The sequence below is a fragment of the Piliocolobus tephrosceles genome, chromosome 15 (assembly GCF_002776525.5).
Source record: "Piliocolobus tephrosceles isolate RC106 chromosome 15, ASM277652v3, whole genome shotgun sequence".
Taxonomy (NCBI): domain Eukaryota; kingdom Metazoa; phylum Chordata; class Mammalia; order Primates; family Cercopithecidae; genus Piliocolobus; species Piliocolobus tephrosceles.
This window is the reverse complement of record NC_045448.1, coordinates 70,845,781-70,871,552: the sequence shown is the minus strand read 5'-3', so window position 1 is coordinate 70,871,552 and position 25,772 is coordinate 70,845,781. Positions and strand designations below refer to the sequence as shown.

Sequence of the window (25,772 nt, the reverse complement as noted above, 5' to 3'; positions counted from 1 at the left end):
GTTTTTACTCAATCTCAAATAATAGGGCTCTGGTTATTTTGCAGAGTGTCTCTGAAGAATGGACAGAATTGCCCTGGCTAACTACAAGCTACGGTTCACAGTGGATAAATGTTGGCGTGCTTTTTTACTTTCTGACTTTTTAAAATTTTGCTTTTATATCTTGTAGTTCCAATCAATTTTATATGAATGCTATTTTAAAATTCAGTGTAAAGTCTTTTCTTGTCTAGCTTAAAACGTGTGTGTGTCTAGTATTTTTCTTCAATGATTTAACATTTCTGAAAATGTCACGTTCTCAAAATTTAGACAAAAAGGGGGGTATAAATTGATCTGAAAAAATGAAATAGTTTAATTAGTTTAGGGAATATACAACTTTTTCATTCTTTTGGTTTCCAGTTTTGTTTTTTTTTTTTAATGATTAGGTAGAATATAGTGTCAAATAAGTTATAAATTGCATGGTTAAAGAAAGCCATTCATCTAATGTCCTGTGAACTTTATAAGTGGTTCAGTAGTTCATGTGAGTAGCTACTATTCACCATGCTTAATATTTAAAAGTTTAAAAAGTGTTTTGAAGAGAGAGGCAATTTCTGTACAATATAAATATACATATATACTTAAGTTATTGATTTGCATGTCTATAAAATTAAGCCTCATTTCCTAATACATGATAAATTTTATAGAATAAAAGGTGAATTTGCATTAAAGGTTCACTTTAATGAAGGCGAAACATGAGAATGAGATGTGTGTGAAATTCTCATTTGATATCCAGAGGACAGTTTGCAAACCTAAACTTCTGATTGTTTCTGATTTCAGAGATGCCCGAGTGGTAAAAGACATGGCAACAGGAAAGTCTAAGGGATATGGCTTTGTCTCGTTTTTCAACAAATGGGTGAGCTCAATCAGAAGTGCATGGACAATGCTTAAAGAGTGAAGAATGGAAATGCTCAGTTTTAATTATTAATCTTTTTTAATCTGTTGTTTATTTTACTGATAATTAAAATAAACCCTCACTAGAAAATATCTTCTTCTGTTTTGTCTATTTAACATTTATTGGCACCTAAGTACTGGCATGCAGAGTACTGATGTTTTCAGAATGTAGAAAGTAAAGTTGTTTAAATTATCAGCCAAAGGTAGATGTTGAAAATCTCATTTATGGATTTAATTCATTGTCTCCCTAGTTTATATTCCCATGGTAGTTTAGAAGTAGCTAATAAAATACTGTGAGGAGGCCGGGCGCGGTGGCTCACACCTGTAATCCCAGCACTTTGGGAGACCGAGGTGGGTGGATCACCTGAGGTCAGGACTTTGAGACCAGCCTGGTCAATATGGTGAAACCCTGCCTCTACTAAAAATACAAAAATTATCTGGGTGTGGTAGCGGGCGCCTGTAGTCCTAGCTACTCAGGAAGCTGAGGCAGGAGGATCACTTGAACCCAGGAGGCAGAGGTTGCAGTGAGCTGAGATCATGCCACAGCACAGCCTGGGTGACAGAGTGAGACCCTGTCTCAAAAAATAAGTAAATAAAATAAAATACTGTGATGGGTAGGAACTTTTTAAAAAATTATATATTACCTGGGTACAGTGGTTTATGCCTATAACCTCAGCACTGGGAGGCTGAGGAGTTTGAGATAAACCCTGGCAATATAGTGAGACCCTATCTCTACAAAATATATGTATTTTTTTATTTTACTTTACTTTATTTAATTTATTTATTATTATCATTTTTTTTTCCGAAAATTCCGCCGAGCCCAGTGGCTCATGCCTATAATCCCAGCACTTTGGGAGGCCAAGGTGGGTGGATCACTTGAGGTCAGGAGTTCAAAAGACCAACCTGGACAACATGGCGAAACCCCATCTCTACAAAAAATTAGCCGGGCATGGTGACGCATGCCTGTAGTCCCAGCTACTTGCGGGGCTGAGGCGGGAGGATCACTTGAACCCAGGAGGTCAAAGCTGCAGTGAGTCGTGATGAAGCCACTGCACTCCAGCCTGGGTGACAAAGTGAGACCCTGTCTCAAGAAAAAAAAGAACAGTTGAAAATGGTAAAGTATATTGAGAGGTGAAAACAATACAAGGTCAGTCATGTACATGTCCCATCTACCAAAGATTTTTTTTTTTTTCCCTGTAGGATGAGAAAATAAAAATTAAGAGAATTTATTTAGTTCTGAAAATTTTACTATTAATCATAGCATAATATTTTAGAAAGGTAGAAAAATACCTTCTATAATGGATTAATAGCCATGATTAATTTTAGTTCCTTAGAGGATTGATTCATAGGTTTTAGGATGTTTTAGTGCAACTTAGGGAAATAAATTGGGGGTTTGGTGGGCTAGGAACTCATTTTTCACATTTTCAAGATAGTGGACTATAGGGTTCTGCTATATAAAAATCACTATTGAATGTGTATGTTGTATGAACTAGAGTCAAATAGCAAAGGATGTCTATTGATACCTGTGTATGACCTCTGGAGTTAGCCAGAGGTGTATACAAATTTTGACAACCATTTTAAAACAGATGTTTATAACTTTGAGTAAATAATATAATCTTCTATAAAATCTTCTATAAATTTCAACTTATGTAAAATTTGTGATATGTGCTTGGCTGTGTTATGCAGTACTACAGCCCCGGTTGCAGTTACCCTCAGCCTCTCATCCTGTGTTCTGCGTGCTAGGAAAACCACAATACTGATTGAGCTTAGCTTCTCTGCCTACCCCAAAATAACTGAATGTTGCTGGAAAAAAACTTGAGTTCAAGTGGTTTTGCTCCTAATTTAATGGTCACACACTTTAGATGAGTACAGAGTACTGTCTTGGCAAACATATGTTTCTCATCTTTCAACCACCAAATTTACATAAAATTCGTCCACCTTCCCATTCTTCCTCCTATTATGGTACAGGAAAGGTCCTTGCTGTCAAAGGCAAAATCACTTATGATTGTGTCCCCACCTCTCTTGCCTTTTCAAGGACTTTGAGCTGCCACTGCCTCATTTTTTTTTTTTTTAACAGCAGCTTTATTGAGATATAATTCAAGTATACAGTGTGGTCGGGTGCAGTGGCTCACACCTGTAATCCCAGTACTTTGGGAGACTAAGGCAGGCAGATTACTTGAGCCCAAGAGTTTGAGAGCAGCCTAGGCAAAATGGCAAAACCCCTTCTCTACAAGCCAGACATGGTGGCGCACACCTGTAGTCCCAGTTACTTGAGAAGCATAGGTGGGGGATCACCTGACCCCAGGAAGTTGAGGATCCAGTGAGCTGAGATTGCGCCACTGCACTCCAGCCTGGGCGACAGAGACCCTGTCTCAAAAAAAAAAAAAATTATTTTTTTTTAAATATACAATTCAGTGGTTTCTACGTAATTCACAGAATTGTGCAACTATCACCAAAATAAATTTTAGAATATTTTTACCACCCCAAAAAGAAGCTACATGACTCATTAGCAGTCACTATCCTTTTCCTTTCATGCCCCTCCTGCCAGCCCTGAACAATTGTCAATCTACTTTCTGTCTCTAGATTTCCCTGTTCTCAACATTTCCTATAAATGGAATCATAATATGTGCTGTTCTTGTTATTACTACTATCCTGTGTCATCACTCTATTCCTTCTCTACTGGATCATTCTCATCAACCAAAAACACCCAGGATCTCTCTCTCTTTTTTTTTTTTTTTTTTTTTTTGAGACAGAGTCTCGCTCTGTCCCTCGGGCTGGAGTGTAGTGGCCGGATCTCAGCTCACTGCAAGCTCCGCCTCCCGGGTTTACGCCATTCTCCTGCCTCAGCCTCCCAAGTAGCTGGGACTACAGGTGCCAGCCACCTCGCCCGGCTAGCTTTTTTGTATTTTTTAGTAGAGACGGGGTTTCACCGTGTTAGCCAGGATGGTCTCGAACTCCTGACCTCGTGATCCGCCCGTCTCGGCCTCCCAAAGTGCTGGGATTACAGGCTTGAGCCACCGCGCCCGGCTCTCTTTTTTTTTTTTTTAGACAGGGTCTCACTCTGTCACTCAGGCTGGAGTGCAGTGGTGTGATCACAGCTCACTGCATCTTTGAACTCCTGGGCGCAAGCCATCCTCCTGCCTCAGCTTCCAGAGTAGCTGGGAACACAGGTGTACACCACCATGCCCAGCTAATTTTTTTTTTTAAAAAAAGGCCTGGCGCAGTGGCTTACACCTGTAATCCCAGCACTTTGGGAGTCCGAGGTGAGCAACTCATGAGGTCAGGAGTTCAAGACCAGCCTGACCAACATGGTGAAACCCCATCTCTGCTTAAAAATAGAAAAATTAGCCAGGCATGTTGGCATGCACCTGTAATCCCAGCTGCTTAGGAGGCTGAGGCAGGAGAATCGCTTGAACCCAGGAGGCAGAGGTTGCAGTGAGCCGAGATTACGCCACAGCACTCCAGCCTGGGCGACAGAGCGAGACTCCGTCTCAAAAAAAAAAAATTTTTTTTTTGTAGTAACAGTCTCCCTTTGTTGCCCAGGCTGTCCTCGAACTCCTGGCTTCCACCAGTTCCCCCACCTCGGCCTCCCAAAGTGGTGGTGTTATAGGCATGAGGCACCGTTCCCGGCCATCTAGGATCTCTTAATCAAAACCACTGTTTATCCTCACATCCCTTCCCTACCTGTATCCCCATTTCTCGGCTGTAATTCTCAAGAGTTTTTTGCATATGCTTCCCCTTTATCTCCCATTCACAACCACCAACATAGATACATCTATGTTTTTCCTCCTCTTTTTTGAGTGAATTTTATTTTTTTCCTGAGGAGCTGTATCAAAGTATCATAAACTGGATGACTTCAAGCAACACAAATTTATTTTCTCAATGTTTTGGAGGCATGAAATTCACAATTAAGGTGTCAGCGTGTCCATGCTCTCTTGAAGGCTCTGTGGAAGAATCCTTTGTTGCTTCTTCCAAGCTTCTGGTGGTTGCTGGTAATCCTTGGCATTCGTTGGCTTGTAGCTGTATAACTCCAATCTCTGCCTTCATCTTCACATGACCATCTTCTCTCTTTGTGTATCCATATAATATCTTTTTTTTTTTTTCTTTTGAGACAGGGCCTCACTCTGTCTGTCACCCAGGCTGGAGTGTGGTGGCACAATCACAACTCACTGCAGCCTCAACCTCCCAGGCTTAGGTGATCTTCCCATCTCAACCTCCTAAGTAGCTGGGACTGCAGGTGTGCACCACCATGCCCAGCTAATTTTTCTATTTTTTGTAGAGACAGGATTTTGTCATGTTGTCCAGGCTGGTCTTGAACTTCTGGGCTCAAGTGATCCACCTGCCTCAGCCTCCCAAAGTGCTGGGATTATAGGTGTGAGCCACTGTGCCCAGTCTAATCTTTACTTTTTATAAGGACTTGGATTTGGGGCCCACCTTAATCCAATATAACCTCATCTTAATTACTTCTGCAAAGACCCTGTTTCCAAATAAGGCCACATTTCACAGATACCAGGGTGTAGGAATTCATATCATTTTGAGGGACACAATTCAACACATAACATTAGTTAAGCATCTCATGGAGTTCGGACAGGTTAGTATGATAATTGTTTCTTGTTAAGAATGTGCATTTCCTGCCAGGCACAGTGGCTCATACCTGTAATAACAGAACTTTGGGAGGCCAAGGCAGGAGGACTGCTTTATCCCAGGAGTTAGAGACCAACCAGCCTGGGCAACATAGCAATACCCTGTCTCCATTAAATTAAAAAAAAAAAAAAAATGCCTGGTAACCTAGTATGTGGACACTGAATCCTCTCCCATTGCTTGTTGCAACCAGTAAAGGCCATTATTACCACAGTTAAAAAAATAGCCAGCTGTGTCGGTGCATGCTTATAGTCCTAGCTACTAGGAGGCTGAGGTGGGAGTATCACTTGAGCCCAAGGAGTTCAAGGCTACAGTAAGCTGTGATCATGCCTGGATGACAGAATAAGACCCTGTTTAATTTTGTTTTAAAAGCGTTTCCTTTTCGTATCTCAAGAAGGGCCTTGAATTTGCCTGTTTCTTCAGTAGTAGGTTAAACTTACCTTTGATGTGTGCACACAAAAGTTATACCCCATTTACTTTTTAGTCTACTCTAAGCTGGTTTCACTCTCACTTTCTACCAATGCTACTGTATTTTCAAGGTCACCTCTTAACCTCTGTTTTCTTGGCTCCCTTGACCATGCACATTTATGGCTTTTTCCTTCATCACTGGCTACTCTTCCCTAGTCACCTTAGCTAGTGATTATTCCTTTACCCATTTTTCAAGTTTTGCTGTTTTTCAGGGCTCTGTCCTAGGCTCCTTCTCTAGTCTGCATGAATTTTGTGTCTTCAGTCTACTTCTCTGTGTTCCACACTTACTCACAAATGGTCTTCATTTATATGTCTCACAGGCATCTCAAAGTTTTTTCTTTTTCTTTTTTTTTTTTTTTGAGGCGGAGTCTTGCTCTGTCGCCCGGACTGGAGTGCAGTGGCCGGTTCTCAGCTCACTGCAAGCTCCGCCTCCTGGGTTTATGCCATTCTCCTGCCTCAGCCTCCCGAGTAGCTGAGACTACAGGCGCCCACCACCTCGCCCAGCTAGTTTTTGTATTTTTAGTAGAGACGGGGTTTCACGGTGTTAGCCAGGATGGTCTCAATCTCCTGACCTCGTGATCCGCCCGTCTCAGCCTCCCAAAGTGCTGGGATTACAGGCTTGAGCCACCGCGCCCGGCCTCAAAGTTTTTTCTTAATGGAGCTTTTTGATTCTTCCTCAGACCTGTTCCCCTTTTCTTTACTAGTCTTTCTCCTCATTTCAATAAATGCTGTCTTTCCAATTTCTCTAGAGGAATCTAAGAGTTATCTTCAATTTCTCTCCTTTTGCTTGTGGTGTCCCCTCCAGCCCCCATTATTTTGGCCCTGAGTTTAGGTTACATTCACTGTTACTGCAATGCTCCTGGCCACCAACACTTTTTAAAAATCTAGAATATTGCACAAGTTTCATAAAGTATCTTTATCCCCTTACTACCCATTACCCGAAGCCATTCTCCTCTTAGCACTAAGAATGGCCTTCTTAAAACATAGGTCATGATGATTCCTTGCTTAAAATCTTTCAGTTTCATTCTCTGACATTCTTTTTTGCTCACTAGATTCCACTGAAACTAGTCTTTCACATGCTTCTTTCAGATACATACCAAACTCTTTCGTGCCTTAACATACTTTGCAATAGTTTTCTCTCCACTGGAGCTTTCTTCTCCATTGTTTTGACTTGGCTATCTCCTATTGCTCTCAGGCTCAATTTAAATGTCATTTCAGAAAGACCTTTCTTATTTATCCTGTCTGTAGTAGATCCTTGTGCCCATATTCTCGTATCTCAGCCTTTTGTTTCTGTCATAGGTCTTACCACAATTTGTAATTGCTTTATTTGTTCCCCACAAAAGAATGTAAGAGACCATATATGCTTGTTTATCAGTGTGTCCCTAGCTCTTAACTGCGTGCCTGGAACATAACTGTTCAATATTTATTTGTTGGATGAATGAGAAACCAAATATTGTTAACAAGCTTGTTAGATTGTTTAAAGTAAGATTTTCTTCTATAATAGTCTGAGTTGCATGAACTTTATGATATCTACCTCATTAGGGTTTTGGACTCAGGACCTTTTCAGATGATTGATGTTCCCAAAGTTCAATATTCAAATAAGAGAAAAATAATTTAAAAGCACCATTGGGTTGGGCACGCTGGCTTATGCCTGTAATCCTAGCACTTTGGGAAGCTGAGGTGAACGGATCACTTGAGATCAGAAGTTCGAGACCAGGGCCGGGCGCAGTGGCTCACTCCTGTAATCCCAGCACTTTGGGAGGCCAAGGTGGGAGGATCACGAGGTCAGGAGATCGAGACCATCCTGGCTAACATGGTGAAACCCCATCTCTACTAAAAATACAAAAAATTAGCTGGGCATGGTGGCAAGCGCCTGTAGTCCCAGCTACTTGGGAGACTGAGACAGGAGAATGGCATGAACCCGGGAGGCGGAGCTTGCAGTAAGCCGAGATTGCACCACTGCCCTCCAGCCTGGGCCACAGAGCGAGACTTAAAAAAAAAAAAAAAAAAGTAGTTCAAGACCAGCCTGGCCAATATGGCAAAACCCCATCTCTACTACACATACAAAAATTAGCCAGGCATGGTGGCAGATGCCTGTAATCCCAGCTACTCAGGAGGCTGAGGCAGGAGAATCACTTGAACCCAGTTGGCAGAGGTTGCAGTGAGCCAAGATCAGCCTGGGTGAGAGAGTGAGACTCCATCTCAAAAAGTAAATAAAATAAATAATTTAAAAATATGAAAAGCACCATTGCATTTTAGGAAAGCTATCATATATTGTGTATTTTGTAAAGCATTTTCACTTAAACATTTGTGAAAAGCACCAAGTTTTCTCTACTGCTAAAAGTTGTTTAACATCAACTAATAGTGACTTCTTTATTGTTTCTAATGTGCGGAACAGGATGCTGAAAACGCCATTCAACAGATGGGTGGCCAGTGGCTTGGTGGAAGACAAATCAGAACTAACTGGGCAACCCGAAAGCCTCCCGCTCCAAAGAGTACATATGAGTGTAGGTGTATTGGAGAAGAAAAGGAAATGTGGAATTTTGGAGAAAAATACACTAGATTTTAAATGTTAGAGCTGTTCCCGGAGACTTATTGCAAAAATAGATGAGAAGCAAATCAAGACTACTGTTCAAAAATGTACTTAGTTTTCATTTTTGTAATTATAAATGATATTATTTCTAATGTCAAGTCTCCTATTAAGTAGAAAATACTGGGTAATTTTTTAGACATCCGTGGGGGAGGTTTAATCCTGAACTGAAGTATAATATGTATAATATAAGCATTTTGATCAAGGTTAATGTTACCTTTACAGTAGTGTAGTGAATATTGCCTTTCTCTTTCTGTACATTTTATTTAATGAATTAAAGACATAAACCTTTTCTCTCACCAGCAAATACCAAACAGCTATCATATGATGAGGTTGTAAATCAGTCTAGTCCAAGCAACTGTACTGTATACTGTGGAGGTGTTACTTCTGGGCTAACAGGTATGGGAACCTTCCCTGTGTGGCATTAATTTTTAAAGTGCAAAGCTTAATATTTGTAGGATTTTTATATAACTTGGTGTGATTTGTTTTTGTTTTTTTGTCTAACAGAACAACTAATGCGTCAGACTTTTTCACCATTTGGACAAATAATGGAAATTCGAGTCTTTCCAGATAAAGGATATTCGTTTGTTCGGTAGGGATGGTTTTTTAAAAAAAACTTTTCTTGGTAATGTAACTAGAAAACCAGAAAATAAATAAAAATAAAAAATAAACTTTTTCCTCCAAAATATTTTTTGGATATTTACCTTGTTTTCTTAAAAATTTACCTTGGTTGTAAAGAAGTTGAAATTTCGGCCAGGTGCGGTGGCTCTTGCCTGTATTCCCAGCACTTTGGGAGGCTGAGACGGGTGGATCACCGTCATGAGTTTGAGACCAGCCTGGCCAACATAGTGAAACCCCTTCTCTACTAAAAATACAAAAATTAGCCGGGCGTGGTGGCACATGCCTGTAATCACAGCTACTCGGGAGGCTGAGGCAGGAGAATCATTTGAACCCAGGAGGTGGAGGTTGCAGTGAGCCGAGATCACAATCACCGCACTCCAGCATGGGCAACAGAGCCAGACTCCATCTCAAAAAAAAAAAAAAAAAAAAATTTGACATTTCTCTAGCATCTAGCGTATTTGCCTCTGTGATTTTATAGCCCCCTCCCTAACACAAGGCCAGTGAAACACACATTCTCAATTAACACAGGTTTCCCCAGAACTACAAGATCTTTGAAAAAAATAGCAAAGAAAATACACCATGTTATGCAAACTTTTACCTCAGACTCACCTTGATTTTTAAAAATTCGTTTTATTCATAAATATTTAAAAGAATTTGTATTGGTGATTTTTAATATTGTTTTCAATAGGTTCAATTCCCATGAAAGTGCAGCACATGCAATTGTTTCTGTTAATGGTACTACCATTGAAGGTCATGTTGTGAAATGCTATTGGGGCAAAGAAACTCTTGATATGATAAATCCCGTGCAACAGGTGAGAGGGTTCTTAACTTTGAGAAGTAATTGTTGGGCTAATAATGTTATTTTAAAGTGAAGATTGTTGTTAATAAGTTTCTAGCTAAAATGATAGTATATAAGGGCTCTTCCTACATGTATTATAGTTCCAGAATGGTGTTTCATGGATTGCAGTGGTGACATGATGAATGTGACCGCCTCAGTTGACTCATGCTCACACAGTGGATTTTAAAATGCTCCGAGAAACCTAAAAGGGTATTAAATCTTTTTTTAATACTTGGTAGATTTATTCACATACTATTTGGAGAACTCACAAGCATGCTTGACTCAACTGAAACAAAAATAAAGCTGTAAATATAGTTAGGGCCTTGGCATTTTTCTTCCAGATTTTGCTGCCTTTTTTTTTTTCCAGGCAGCTTTAGTGGTTTAGACTTGATTCCACAAAGATTTCTATGAGGAAACTGTAAATGGAGCACAGAGATGGGAGTAAGCAAATCCTAACCTATATAAGTTTCTTAAGTAAGCTGAATATAGAAATAACTAATCACATTTTCCCTATCTAAAGGAAACAATCATGTGGATAGTATACCAAACACTTAAACATTCTACTAAGTTTAACATTTATTACTAGGGTATCAACTGATGCCTTCCAAAAACTGCCATTCAGAGTATCATGTAGAGTTACAGCAGTATAACCTCAGTTTTTTTTTGTTTTTTTTTGTTTTTTAGCCGTCAACTCTTGTTTATCCTGTCATTTTAACTGTAATGATGGCCCTGTGTGTTTTTGCTAAGAATTTGTGGTATCAGCATATTAGGATTGTATATTTACAGTTAACTTCAAGTAATATGAAATTTTATTTAATAGCAGAATCAAATTGGATATCCACAACCTTATGGCCAGTGGGGCCAGTGGTATGGAAATGCACAACAAATTGGCCAGTATATGCCTAATGGTTGGCAAGTTCCTGCATATGGAATGTATGGCCAGGCATGGAACCAGCAAGGATTTAAGTAAGCATATCTGATCTCTTGCTTTACTAACCTTTGAAAATGTCTAAAGATATTTTAAGTAGGAAGAAATTTTAAGAATTAGTAGATAATAGGGCCTCTTATGTAAAGCGTAACTATAGCCTTCAAAGAACTTAATTGTTTTTTAGTAAGAAAATAGGAGCTTAATAGTTGTTAAGGTTTTCAGATGACTAATGGTCACTTAGTCATTCTTATATACACTGACTTTGATGCTAGTTGTATTCGTTATGTTTTTTTCTGTGCAAAGGGTTTTTTCATGCATTGTTATATTGCAAGTTTCTTTATACACCCTAAATTACATTATTTTACTTACATTTCTGAAAAACACACTGAAAATAAAAATACTTGGGAGGTTAAAAAGGAATTTAGTGGGCCGGGCGTGGTGGTTCATGCCTGCAATCCCAGCATTTTGGGAGGCTGAAGTAGGCAGATCACTTGAGGCTAGGAGTTTGAGACCAGCCTGGCCAACATGGTGAAACCCCACCTCTGCTAAAAATACAAAAATTAGCCAGGTATAGTGGTACACACTACCAATAGGTTCCAGCTATTTGGGAGGCTGAGGCAGGAGAATCACTTCAACCTGGGAGGTGGAGGTTGCAGTGAGCTGAGACCATGCCACTGCACTCCAGCCTGGACAACAGAGCAAGACTGTCTCAAAAAAAAAAAAAAAAAAATTTGTGGTGGGAATTTTGTGGTTGGGCACGGTGGCTCATGCCTGTAATCCTAGCACTTTGGAAGGCCAGGGCAGGTGGATCACTTGAGTCCAGGAGTTTAAGATCAGTCTGGGCGAAATCTCGTCTCTACAAAAAAGTACAAAGAAAATTAGCCAGGCATGGTGGTGCGTGCCTATAATCCCAGCTGTTCAGGAGACTGAGGTGGGAGAATCGCTTGAGCCTGGGGAGATGTAGGTTGCAGTGAGCTGAGATACCACTGTACTCCAGCCTGGGTGACAGAATGAAAACCTGTTTCAAAAAAGAAAAAAAAAAAGAAAAAAATCTTGTAATGTTATGAATTTTTATGAGCTTATATTTGTTAATTGTTTTGATTTCTTCTTTGAGTAGTATAATATTAGTTCTTTTTTCATTGTGGAGAACCTACGTGACTCTTTCAGATAGTGGCTTCCTCAGAAAATATGTTCAGCCAAGATACAGAGATGAGATGGACAGTTTTCTTTTCCAAAAATGGGGTTAAGTTTTTCTGTATTCAGAGGAGATGAATGTTGATAAGTTCAGGGTATTTTCTTAGCTTTAATTTCTAACAAAAGTAAACTGTCCAAATTAAACATACAGGGATGCTTGTTTTTAAGAGAAAAAAACTTTAGTAAAAGCTTTCATTTTCCCTGGCGTAAGTTATTCTATTTGGGTTTAAGAAAAAGTATGTTTCCCATTTCCCATATTTGTTATTTGTTCTTGCCAATACTTTATTTTAATCAGTGGATTTCCTCTCCCCTCTGCTTCTTTCACATTCTCCACCAGTCAGACACAGTCTTCTGCACCATGGATGGGACCAAATTATGGAGTGCAACCGCCTCAAGGGCAAAATGGCAGCATGTTGCCCAGTCAGCCTTCTGGGTATCGAGTGGCAGGGTATGAAACCCAGTGAAAAAGGACTCCAGAATCTAAAGTCAGTGGCTTGAGGCTACAGGGAGTGTAGTAAAGCCGTTGTTTACTTAAAGATTTATCAAATCAGTCAGTGCAAATGTCAGATACAATGTATTTATTTAAAAGATTCATTTTTAATCATAAAATTACTTATCCACATTGTTTTAAAAAGAAACAAGATGCTGGATGCCTGCCAATTTTTGCCTTCATTACCTTTTTTGATAAAGTTTCTCAGATCCTTGTTTCAAACACAAATGCAGGGATTGCTGCCACTTTTTAACTATTAAGAGGCAGAAAATTGCACAATATTGAACATTTTTCCACTAAAGTAGTGTGCAGTTATAGTTTGCATTCCTGATATGATTTAAAACGTAATATAAAGATGTTAAAAAAAAAAAAAAAAACTGTGCAGAGTCTAGAAGTTCTCTGTCATCTTCAGCTTGTGCACAATTCTGTTTTAGGTTAAAAAAAAAAGGTATTATTTGAGCTGTCCCATCTCCACTGTTACCCTTTGGGGTTTTTTAATATAAATTATTAGTTTATGTCATTTTTGTATCTACATCTTTTTTCACAAATTTGTCTTGCCTTATTAAAGTTCTGTAAAATATACTTAAATGGAAAAAATGATGTTCATTTAGATTGAAAACTTTTCTCAGATGGATTGATAATTGCATTCATCTTGTGTTTTATATGAGAAGGTGCCTCAAGAATTCCCTGTTGGATTTGTTTAAAAGAATTTTTATCTTCTGTAATAAACTTTGCTGTGTACCAGGAACTATAAAAACAAAAACTTGTTACTAAAGAAAATATCTGAAATGTGATAAGTTCTTATGCCATGTTAATTTCATGTGTCAACTTCAACATTTACATGTATTATTTCATTATGTAAAATGTTTTAGCAGTTTAATATTTTGCACAGTTAGCAAACTTTGTATGTCATTTCCTTCAAGGTATCATGCAGAGTTTACATGAAATTTATAAGGTTTTAAGTTGTTTGCATGTGAAAATCAAATACATACTTTGGTAGTCTTTGAATACAAAGTCATCTGCTCTTGTTTTTCAAGAATTTTGAGACACAAAGTTGTATGTAAAGGAATATATTAATTTGCCGTTTTATAGGTAGATTTGCTCAAAAAGAGTGAATCAACTTAACATGTACAAATGATAGCTGTGAAACTGTAGAATATCTATGTGTCAGGTGTGGAGTTCATTGTGACCTCCAAATTTTGCCTGAAGGACCAGCTGGGCAAAGCATTTTTTAAATGTTCAGAGGCCAAAAGATAAACAAAAAAAAAAAACTTAAAATCCTACCTCTTTAAACAGCCTTCAAATAAGAGAATCCTCAGTGCAATCATTATTTTGATTCTTTTGGTACCTGTTTTCCTGGAGTTCCCAATTTTATTATTTTGGAGTGGCTCCAAGCATTAAGAGGTTTAATCTTTGATGGCATTGTTCTAGTTTTGAAATTTCTATTGTATTTCAGAGTCTTTTAGAAAACTTGTATGGGAAGTTTCATTTTGTTTTTGGTGAAGGTCACAAACCTCCTTCTTCCTTGACTCAGAGAGGAAAGGTCCCAGTATATATATTTGAATGGTCAGTGGTTTTCAAGACCTTCAGAGAGCTCCCTGCATTTTACCTAGAAACAGAAAAGGCCTGCAAAATCTTAAGTTTCCTGGCCTGCATTTCCCAGGTAGGGGCAGATGACTCCAAGCTGGTCTCTAAGCCAATGCCCTTGTAAACCAGAGTCCAGGAAAGACAGCTCAAGTGTGTAATTCTCTGGAGCTCAATTCTATGCAGTTGTGCTATTTCATTAAGTCACTGTGTATTGTTGTTTTTTTTTTTTTTGAGGCGGAGTCTCGCTCTGTCACCCAGGCTGGAGTACTGTGGCCGGATCTCAGCTCACTGCAAGCTCCGCCTCCCGGGTTCACGCATTCTCCTGCCTCAGCCTCTCCAGTAGCTGGGACTACAGGCGCCCGCCACCTCGCCCGGCTAGTTTTTTGTATTTTTTAGTAGAGACGGAGTTTCACCGTGTTAGCCAGGATGGTCTCGATCTCCTGACCTCGTGATCCGCCCGTCTCGGCCTCCCAAAGTGCTGGGATTACAGGCTTGAGCCACCGCGCCCAGCCGTCACTGTGTATTTTTAAGTGTTGATACATTAAAAGTCGCTTTATGGAAGATGAGTAAAATTTTTAAATACTTGGAAATTTTATTTCCTTGTTAACTTCTACAGATCAGGGCATGCAACCAAAAGCAGCTTAAATGAAATATTTAAAACAATAAAATATCAGGAAGCTATTTTTAGATTTCTTCTGGCTTATGTTTCTATTTTAGGACCCTCATTTTTCTCCTATTAAAAAAAAATTATTTCCTGTACATCTCATGGACTGCAGGGTAAATTATTTGGGCATAAATAATTTAAATAGTTTTCTTTCATTTTGACTGTCTCCAGTAACAACAGTTTTTATTAGCCAGCATATTGGCTTATTGCACAAATCTTAAAATGTACATTGACTACTTTTTGAGAAGAAAGTGGTATCAGTACACGTGATGAAAAGGTTACTACTGAACAAATTCACATTTCAGGAACACCTATCTATCTTTGGTTTAAATCTTACTCTTAGTTTTTCAGTCTAAAAATCATACTGGTATTAGTATCAGGTAAGGAAATTAAAAGTTTTTTAAATGATTTCATTCTCTGCAATATGCAAAATTTAGGTTTTGCTTTCTGGTACTGTAAAGAACCTGAAGTGATTCACACTTAATGGGTCATTAATCCAGTATTCTTTACCCTGAATGTTTGGATATTAAAGTTCCTTTATGTTTTCTATAACCTGTGGGATCTTCTTGCAGTGATTATTGTGTGTGAGATTTTTTTTCATTTTGGTCTAGCCATATTGTTATATTCACTCAGGTATTTGTTAATTTTTTTTAAATCTTATTCCAGAATCAGTGGTTTACATTGGGTTACTGTTTAACACCAAATGGAATTGACATTCTGCAGATTTAATTAATTATGAAACCAGGGTCTCATTTTCCTTGCTGATACTTGTTGAAAATGAGATTCACATTCTAGTCTTTATTTTCCTCCTGTTTTGTCCTTGTGCTTGCTCATCTTCCTTTTATTTGTGTGTTCTATTCCATTTGAGAAGGCAGTTGGTAAGAACTAGAGTCCATGTACAAAGACGGGTTTACTAAGTGCTGTACAGTGGTCCTGAGGTTACAGTTGAATTAGAAAAACAAAATGTACTTATAGGAAATAAGAAAGCAAACATTTCAAATGAGAGTGATGATTTCTTTAAAAAAAAAAAAAAAACTTTTTTTCTCTCTTAAATAATGTTCTTTATTTCACGAAATCTTTTTGGGTTTTTTTTGGGTTTTTTTGGTTTTTTTTTCTGAGATGGAGTCTCACTTTGTCGCCCAGGCTGGAGTGCTGTGGCGCCATCTTGGCTCACTGCAAGCTCTGCCTCCCGGGTTCACACGTTCTCCTGCCTCAGCCTCCGGAGTAGCTGGGACTACAGGCGTCCACCACCACGCCCGGCTAATTTTTTGCATTTTCAGTAGAGGTGGGGTTTCACTGTGTTAGCCAGGATGGTCTCGATCTCCTGACCTTGTGATCCACCCGTCTCGGCCTCCCAAAGTGCCAGGATTACAGGCCAGAGCCACTGCGCCCGGCGAAATCATCAATCTTAAGCATGAGTAGGGATAAACAACTCCTAGAAGGAACTCAATTCATTCTTCCTGGATTTTCACTGTGTTATTAAATCACAAAAATGATAGTCCCCAATCGTTTCTTTATACGAGATTATTATATTTTATTATAGTCACTGCATTGTGACTGTTGTGTTTAGAATTTGTACATCCAAAATGATGAGTCTCAATTTAAGAGCCTTAATAAAATGTGTGTCTCAATTGAATAGCTTTTTCTACCTTCATTTGGAGACCTTAATTCGTATGAATTAATTCATATGAATAAGAATATGAATTAAGATATTAGCCAAACAGGAAAACAACAGGTGTCAATGGTAGCGGAATTTTTTAACCTTTTTTTGTTTTTCTTTTTGAGATGGAGTCTTGCTCTGTCGCCCGGGCTGGAGTGCAGTGGCAGGATCTCAGCTCACTGCAAGCTCCGCCTCCCGGGTTTACGCCATTCTCCTGCCTCAGCCTCTGGAGTAGCTGGGACTACAGGCGCCCGCCACCTCGCCCTGCTAGTTTTTTGCATTTTTAGTAGAGACGGGGTTTCACCGTGTTAGCCAGGATGGTCTCGATCTCCTGACCTCATGATCCGCCCGTCTCGGCCTCCCAAAGTGCTAGGATTACAGGCTTGAGCCACCGCGCCCGGCACCTTTTTTTTTTTTTTGAGATGATGTCTTACTCTTGTCCCCTAGGCTGGAGTGCAATGTTGCGATCTCGGCTCACTGCAACCTCCACCTCCTGGGTTCAAGACATTATCTTGCCTCAGCCACTTGAGTAGCTGGGATTACAGGCGCCTGCCACCATGCCCGGTTAATTTTTGTAATTTTAGCAGAGACGGGGTTTCACCATATTGGCCAGGCTGGTCTTGAACTCCCGACCTCAGGTGATCCACCTGCCTTGACCTCCCAAAGTGCTGGGATTACAGGTGTGAGCCACCGTGCCCAGCTTTTTTTTTTTATTTTTAACAGGATTAATTCACTTTATTTTTCTGGTATAAAAACCCTTTTTTTTTTTTTAAGACGAAGTATTTCTCTGTCGCCCAGGCGACAGAGATTGTGCGGTGGCACAATCTCAGCTCACTACAGCCTCTGCCTCCTGGGTTCAAGTGATTGTGTTACCTCAGCCCCCTGAGTAGCTAGGACTACAGGCATGTGCCACCTCACCCAGCCTAATTTTTGTATTTTTAGTAGAGATAGGGTTTTGCCATGTTGGACAGGCTGGTCTCAAACTCCTGACCTCAGGTGATCCCCCTGCCTCAGTCTCCTAAAGTGCTGGGATTACAGGAGTGAGCCACAGCGCCCAGTCATTGGTAGCATTTCTTAAGTGTCTTACAGTTATTTGAAATGTCTGCTCAGTCAAATGGCTGTTTGCAGCACTAGCTTCAGAGATGAGATATTCCCAAGATTGACCAGTAATTAATTACACTATGGCTCCTAAAGTTGGAGGGTGAAGTTACTGAGAGAGTAAATTCAACTTTAAAAAGGAAAAAACAAACTTCTTTACTAGGTGATGGTGTTCAGAAAATAGAAATTAAGCACAATTGTGTATACTGGATAAATGAGATCCTTTGCTATTTATCCTTGTTGAGCTCTAGAATGCCAAAAGCCAGACATGCCCACCAGGCAGTCTGGTGTATCCAACTTCTGATGTTGGAGTATCCTTGTGTGGTAAAAGTAAGTGACTCTTGAGAGACAACAGTCACTGACATTTAAGAGCACCCACCGAAAACGCCAACTGGCCACCATTCCCTCTACAGCCAGTCAATGGCCTGCCAATGTGCACAAATCTTCCAGACAGGTTTTTAGTGCTTCACTTTTACATAGGGATGGGAAAGTACCACTAGAAATTTGAGGAAAACTTTGATTGTGAAAGGTAGGTCCAAACATGAAGCAACTCTCAATCAGAAAATTTCCAGGAACTGGAATATCCCCAGATAAGAGAAGATGCTGTACTCAAGAAATTACGGCCCGGCTCGGTGATTCACACCTGTGATCCCAGCACTTTGGGTGGCTGAGGCGGGCAGATCACCTGAGGTCGGGAGTTCAAGACCAACCTGGCCAACATGGTGAAACCCCATCTCTACTAAAAATACAAAACTAGGCGGGGCACAGTGGCTCCCGCCTGTAATCCTAGCACTTTCGGAGGCCGAGGTGGGCGGGTCACCTGAGGTCAGGAGTTTGAGACCAGCCTGGCCAACATAGTGAAATCCCATCTCTACTAAAAATACAAAATTGAGGTGGGCAGATCACGAGGTCAGGAGATTGAGACCATCCTGGCTAATACGGTGAAGCCCCGTCTCTACTAAAAATGTAAAATATTAGCCAGGCATGGTGGCGGGCGCCTGTAGTCCCAGCTACTCGGGAGGCTGAGGCAGGAGAATGGCATGAATCCAGGAGGAGATTGCAGTAAGCCGTGATCGCGCCACTGCACTCCAGCCTGGGCGACAGAGCGAGATTTCGTCTCAAAAAAAAAAAAAAAAAGAATTAGCCAAGCATGGTGGCGTATGTCTGTATTCCCAGCTACTCAGGAGGCTGAGGCAGGAGAATCACTTGAACCTGGGGAACCTGGGAGGTAGAGGTTGCAGGGAGCCAAGATCGCACCACTGCATTCCAGCCTAGGCAACAAGAGCGAAACTCCATCTCAAACAAACAAAATACAAAATTTGCTGTGCGTAATTGCAGCTACTCAAGAGGCTGAGGCAGGAGAATCGCTTGAACCTAGGAGGCAGTGGTTGCAGTGAGCCAAGACGGCACCACTGCACTCTAGCCTGGGCAACGGAGCGCGACTGTCTCAAAAAACAAACCAACAAACAAAAAGAAATTAGAAGGCAAGACACGGTGACTTGGTCCTGTAATCCCAACAATTTGGGAGGCCAAGGTGGGAGGATTGCTTGAGCCCAGGAGTTTGAGACCATTCTGGGCAACGTAGCAAGACCTCATGTCTACAAAAAATAAAATTAGGGCCTGGGTGCGGTGGCTCACACCTGTAATCCCAGCATTTTGGGAGAGCGAGGTGGGTAGATCACCTGAGGTCAGAAGTTCGAGACCAACCTGGTCAACATGGCGAAACTCCATTTCTACTAAAAATACAAAAATTATCTAGGCATGGTGGCACGTTCCTGTAATCCTAGCTATTCAGAGGCTGAGGCACAAGAATCACTTTAACTCAGGAGGCTGAGGGTGCTGAGAGCAGAGATCATCCCAGTGCATTCTAACCTGGGCAACAGAGTGAGGTTCTGTCTCAAAAAAATAAATAATTAAATAAAATATGGCAGGGCACTATGGCTCACTCCTGTTATCTCAGCACTTTGGGAGGCTGAGGCGGGTGGATCACCCACTTGAGGCCAGGAGTCCAAGACCAGCCTGGCCAACATGGGGAAATCCTGTCTCTACTAAAAATACAAAAATTAGCGAGATGTGGTGGCATGTGCCTGTAATCGCAGCTATTCAGGAGGCTGAGGCATGCGAATCACTTGAACCCAGGAGGCGGAGGTTGCAGTGAGCTAAGATCGTGCTACTGTGCTCCAGCCTCAAAAAACAAACAAACAAAAAACAGTTGGAGCAGGATAGTAGTAAAATACCAGAAAAAGAAATTTAAAATATGAATGAATTCAGTGAGAATATTAAAAGACAAGGAAGAGTTTTAGAACAGAAATTAAAAGTGAAGGGAAAAAATAAAGTTGGCTCAATACAGGAGGTTTAATAAGCAACCAACAGGAATCCCAGGAAAAGAACTGAGAAAATAGAGCGGGTAGAATTTATTTTTTTGAGACAGAGTCTTGCTCTTGCTCTGTTGCCCAGGCTGGAGTGCAGTGGCACGATCTCGGTTCACTGCACCCTCCGCCTCCTGGGTTCAAGCGATTCTCCTGCCTCAGCCTCCTGAGTAGTTGGGACTACAGGTGCCTGCCACCATGCCCTACTAATTTTTGTATTTTTCATAGAGACTGGTTTTCACCATGTTGGCCAGGCTGGTCTCGAACTCTTGACTTTAGGTGATTTGTCTGCCTTGGCTTCCCAAAGGGCTTGGATTACAGGTGTGAGTCACCATTCCTGGCCTAGAATTTATTTTATTTTATTTTATTTTTATTTATTTATTTTTGAGACACAGTCTTGCTCTGTCGCCCAGGCTGGAGTGCAGTGGCACAATCTCGGCTCACTGCAAGTTCCGCCCCTCGGGTTCACACCATTCCCCTGCCTCAGCCTCCTGAGTAGCTGGGACTACAGGCGCCCGCCACCTCGCCTGGCTAATTTTTTTGTATTTTTTAGTAGAGACGGGGTTTCACCGTGTTAGCCAGGATGGTCTCGATCTCCTGACCTCGTGATCCGCCCGCCTTGGCCTCCCAAAGTGCTGGGATTACAGGCATGAGCCACCACACCCGGCCTAGAGTTTACTTTAAAATATAAGAAAATGATGAGCTTCAAGACTGGAAAATGGCTATTACTGAGTTAGCACAATAATAAAAAGACCCATACGAAGTTATACCACCATGAAATTTTAGGACACCAGACAATATTCTGAAAGTTACCAAACAGAAAAGGATTGAAATTAATATTAGCCTTAGATTCTCAACATCAGCCAGGTGCTGTGGCTCAGGCCTGTAACTCCCACACTTTAGAAGGCCAAGGCAGGAAGAGTTTAAATGGCGCCCCTAGTCAATCACTTATAGGGTCTGTTCTCATTGAATAGCTCCCATGGCTGCCAGAAGGGCTGTCTTAGCCTTATCATCCCAATCCCAGGTAGCCCCCTTTTACATTGACCAGTACAACGGTTTTGTCATTTGAGCTAAATGGGGCAGGAACGCCCGCCAATACCCCAGGAGGCCCACAAAGGTCTGCAGCTGCCTCACCATAGTGGGCTGGGATATGCCTGAATTTTGTCTATGACGACCTCTGGTATGGCTTTTGTCTTATCCGACCAGATAACTTCCAAGAATTTGGCAGACAGTCCAGGTCCTTGGACCTTGGATTCATTGACAGCCCAACCTCATGCTGCCAAATGTTGCAAGAGGGGCACCACTGCTTCTAAATCTGCAAGAGAATCAGAGGTTAACATAATATCAATGTAATGGAGTAGGCGGATCCCCTTTGGACATTTCCAGGCGGCTAAATCCATAGCAACGAGACCATGACGTGGTAGAACTACGCACACAGCCCTGTGGCAACACTAAAAGTCCATTGTCGCCCTTCCCATATGAAACCAAACTGTTCCTGGCTCTCTGGAGCAATATCATTTGAAAAGAATGCATTAGCCAAGTCCACTGCATAATGGTACTGTCCCAATTCCATTGTCAGGTGATCTGTCAAATCCGCGATTGACGGGACAGCTGCATGTAAAGGGGGTGTTACTTTATTTAGTTCTCAATAGTCCACTGTCATCTGCCAAGTCCCAATAGGCCTTCTAACTGGCCATACCAGAGAATTGTAGGGGCTGTGGGTGCCATGCGCTATCTGCACCTCCTCTAGCTTTTTTTTTTTTTTTTTTTGAGACGGAGTCTGGCTCTGTCGCCCAGGCTGGAGTGCAGTGGCGCAATCTCGGCTCACTACAAGCTCCGCCTCCTGGGTTCACGCTATTCTCCTGCCTCAGGCTCCCGAGTAACTGGGACTGCAGGCGCCCGCCACCTCGCCCGGCTAATTTTTTGTATTTTTAGTAGAGACGGGGTTTCACCGTGTTAGCCAGGATGGTCTCAATCTCCTGACCTCGTGATCCGCCCGCCTTGGCCTCCCAAAGTGCTGGGATTACAGGCATGAACCACCACGCCTGGCCCTCCTCTAGCTTCTTAATAGTCTCGGTTATATCCGTATGCCCTCCTGGCAAGCAGTATTGACAAGTGGAGGTAACCCGTCGGGGTTGTGGCAGAACCTGGGCAGGTGATGTGTATGTCCCAATAGTACCGGCTTTCCTACATGTACTCGGAGTCTGAATTCTCCGGCTGTGGTGTGTAAGTTAAGACCGTGCAAAATATCCATCCCCAGAGTGTATTCCAGTATGGAAGACATATACACAGTGTATAAACGGGGAGCCAAGCAGCCAATGCCGAGGTGCAAAGATACAGGTTTTACTTTCACTGACTGGCCTCCGTAACCACCTACGTATGCAGCCTTGCCTAAACACTTATCCCGGTTCCCATAGATGAGGCTACAATTTGCGCAAGTATCTACCAGCACCAACACCTTCTGTACATTGGTGAGGTACCAGTGGATTGCCAATTCCACATGTGGCCTCCAATTTCTGGGGTCCTGCCAAGCCGGGCACCTTGGCCAGTTCCCCAATCAAACACAAAAGGCTTTATTCCTCCATCCATCTGCAAGTAATCTTTGAGCTGGAGTGTCTGGCAGGACTGGGTCGAGCAGCATCATCCTGCCCCCTCTTGGGCATTTTCTGGAATTGCTGCTCCAGGGACAATTGCTTCCACAAAGTTAACAGCACCTCATTGGGTTGCCTGTCAATTTTGTCTCAGGCAGCCCCAGCCAATAACAGATCAATTCACATCTGCATGGGGGTCACCCGCTGGGGCCCCTTTTTGTCCTGTCGGGTGGCTCCCTATGGGAGGGATACCTTCCCCTTCTTTATGGCACAGACTCCCTGCTCACACTGCTGGCTTTCTGCTTCCCCAAGGGCTGCCATGGCAGTATCACCTTAGGTATGGTGGTCACCTTATGCCCCATGTACAGAGAAGGACAACAGCCAGAGAGCTAAAACCACTCGGGGATGCAGAGCCCAACACAAGGTCCCTCATGTGGGAGGTAAAGCGTTCATCATCTGGCCCTTGGGTATTCAAATCAAACATAGCCTGCCACATACCCATCTTCTGAATTACCTCCACCAGCTCTGCGTGTGATTGCCATTTACTCACAGTTTTTGATATTTCTCTGGCATCGTTCCACCCTGTCCATATGGCTGCCATCAGCCATTCAATCAGGATGCAGTCACCTTTCCCTTGTGCCAACTGCCTGCTCACCTGCAACCACTGACGGAGGGAGGGGTGAGCTGTGACAGAAGCCAACTTTTCCATCTCAGCAGTGGAACCGGAAATACTGTCAGCTCCTTTGTCCCAGAGGTGGAGCATCCAGGCAGGTAGGGGCTCCTGCTACTTGCCTAACTCCTGCAACTCAGTGGGGGTGTAGGCACTATATGAAGTGTGCTCCACCACGGTAGGGGGTCCCTGGGCCCGCCCTTGGGGCCCAAGTGGCTGTTCATGCTCTATTTTCTGGCAGACCACAGGGTGAGCCTGCAGCAGGGGTTCTTCCTCCTGGGTATCAGATCGAATGGGAGTTTCTGGCCGGGAAGGCAGGCTCAAGCCTGCACTTATGGCAGTTCCCAATTCTCGTTCCAAGCTGTGTATCTGGGCCTCCAGGCACTCAGCTAGCACCTGGAAGTTCCTTACCTGTGCTGCATCCCGCGGGGACTGGGCACGCACTTTCCACAGCATGGTCAAAAATGCCCATCCAACTCTGCCAGCAAAGGCACACTCCTTCTTGGTGCTGTATGCTTCCAGGTGCTTCAGCACCTTCTCCATGCTCACGGGGGACATGTCCACCTCCACCCTTGTTTCTACCAGGGCCCATCTGAGCAACACAGCTGCCACTAGGTACCACAACCCATGTTGGAGCCACATGGCCAACCAGGGATCGTCAGGTGCTGAGAACTCACTCATTCCAGTATCCTGCCAGTTACGCCAATTGTCAGGGTCCAACCCGAGCTGGGGTCCAAGGGGAGTTGGTGGACGGGTGGCAAGTAGTTGAAAGAACACTTGGGGGTCCGGAGGCAGGTGGGACATGGCTTTATTATGTGCCCCCTCTCACAGTGTCAATGATACATTTATGCACCTCAGAGCCAGGTGATGAGCTCACTTATAACATGGTTACATAACTGTGATTATGTAATGCACAGGATTGTGCACCTGCACTCCAATCCCGCTGTGTCATGCTACACCAGATGTTTACCTCAGCCTACTCTTGACTGCCCTGCAGCCATTTTCCTTGCATATATATACCATGGAATACTATGCAGCCATAAAAAAGAATGAAATCATGTCCTTTGCAGCAACATGGATGAAGCTGGAGGTCACTATCTGAAGTGAATTAATGTAGGAACAGAAAACCAAACACTCCATGTTCTCACTTATAAGTGGGAGCGAAACATTGGATACTCACGGAAATAATGACGGCAACAATAGAAACTGGGAACTACTGGGGGGAAGTTTGAGAGACTAACCATTAGGTACTATGCTCAGTACCTGGATGATGGAATCATTCATACCCCAAACCTCAGCAATGTGCAATATACCAGGTAACAAAGCTGCATATGTACTCCCAATCTAAAATAAATGTTGAGAAAAAAAGAAAATTTGATTTTGTGCATTCTATCTTTTTTTTTTTTTTTTTTTTTGAGACGGAGTCTCGCTCTGCCGCCCAGGCTGGAGTGCAGTGGCCGGATCTCAGCTCACTGCAAGCTCCGACTCCTGGGTTCACGCCATTCTCCTGCCTCAGCCTCCCGAGTAGCTGGGACTACAGGCGCCCGCCATGTCGCCCGGCTAGTTTTTTTTGTATTTTTAGTAGAGACGGGGTTTCGCCATGTTAGCCAGGATGGTCTCGATCTCCTGACCTCGTGATCCGCCCTTCTCGGCCTCCCAAAGTGCTGGGATTACAGGCTTGAGCCACCGCACCCGGCCTGTGCATTCTATCTTATGCTCAGTTTTGGTCTGAGTTTTGTTGTTGTTTAATTTTTTTTTTTTTTTTTTTTTTTTTTGAGACAGGGTCTCTAAAAAAAGGCCCAAGCTAGTTTCAAACTCCTGGGTTCAAGCAATCCTGCCTCACCCTCCCAACATGCTGGGATTACAGGTGTGAGCCACCACCCCCAGCCAAGTTGTTTTTATATGAGACAATTTGGTAAGGGATCAAAAGATGAAAATACAGAAATAAATGGCATATAAATTTTGCATAACAGAAGCTTCTAGTACTGATGATGGCAGCTCAAGAAATGGACTTTGCTTTGGAAGGAACAGAGTAGTCCACAGCTTTCCTTACTGTGCTTGCAGGAAACTGCTACTTGAAAAAGATGAAACATCTTTAGATAGGTTTCTCAAAAAGTAGTGAAGTGCCCTTAAGTAAGTACTTCCATTAATCTCAAGATGCCTTTGAAAATTACCGAAAGAAGTTCTGATTTCTATGGCTTCAGCGCTTTCTCACCTGATTTGTTGCAATACAAATAATAGAAGGGTTAAAAAGTAGGGACTTTGCACCTTTCTGAATTCCAGAGTAAATAAGTGGTCTTTGAAGAGGTTTTCAAATACAGGTAGGTTAACTACCATTTAAGGCAAAGTCTTTAGTTACATTGCAAACATAAATTAAATACTTAGGAGGGTAATGTTTTGAATTCTTCCTGGCTATCACTCATCAGTTAATTAGGGTCT

General features: G+C 42.1%; 1 protein-coding gene across 13 annotated transcripts in view; it reads left to right on the top strand.

The window, feature by feature from the left end:
• The window catches only part of TIA1 (TIA1 cytotoxic granule associated RNA binding protein), a 36,317-nt gene extending 22,316 nt beyond the window's left edge, over positions 1 to 14,001 (top strand). For 2 of the 13 annotated variants that reach the window (XM_023223936.3, XM_023223941.3), the window contains 7 exons: positions 811 to 886; positions 8,432 to 8,540; positions 8,927 to 9,022; positions 9,131 to 9,215; positions 9,933 to 10,056; positions 10,903 to 11,048; positions 12,542 to 14,001. In XM_023223936.3, the coding sequence (XP_023079704.1) occupies positions 811 to 886; positions 8,432 to 8,540; positions 8,927 to 9,022; positions 9,131 to 9,215; positions 9,933 to 10,056; positions 10,903 to 11,048; positions 12,542 to 12,668 (763 nt within the window). In that variant the 3' untranslated portion in view covers positions 12,669 to 14,001. Of the gene's footprint in view, positions 1 to 44; positions 111 to 810; positions 1,016 to 8,431; positions 8,674 to 8,926; positions 9,023 to 9,130; positions 9,216 to 9,932; positions 10,057 to 10,902; positions 11,049 to 12,541 lie in introns of those variants that run through there. The other 11 variants (XM_023223940.2, XM_023223938.3, XR_002734060.1 and 8 more) reach the window with 9 other exon arrangements.
• Positions 14,002 to 25,772: the final 11,771 nt, after the last annotated feature.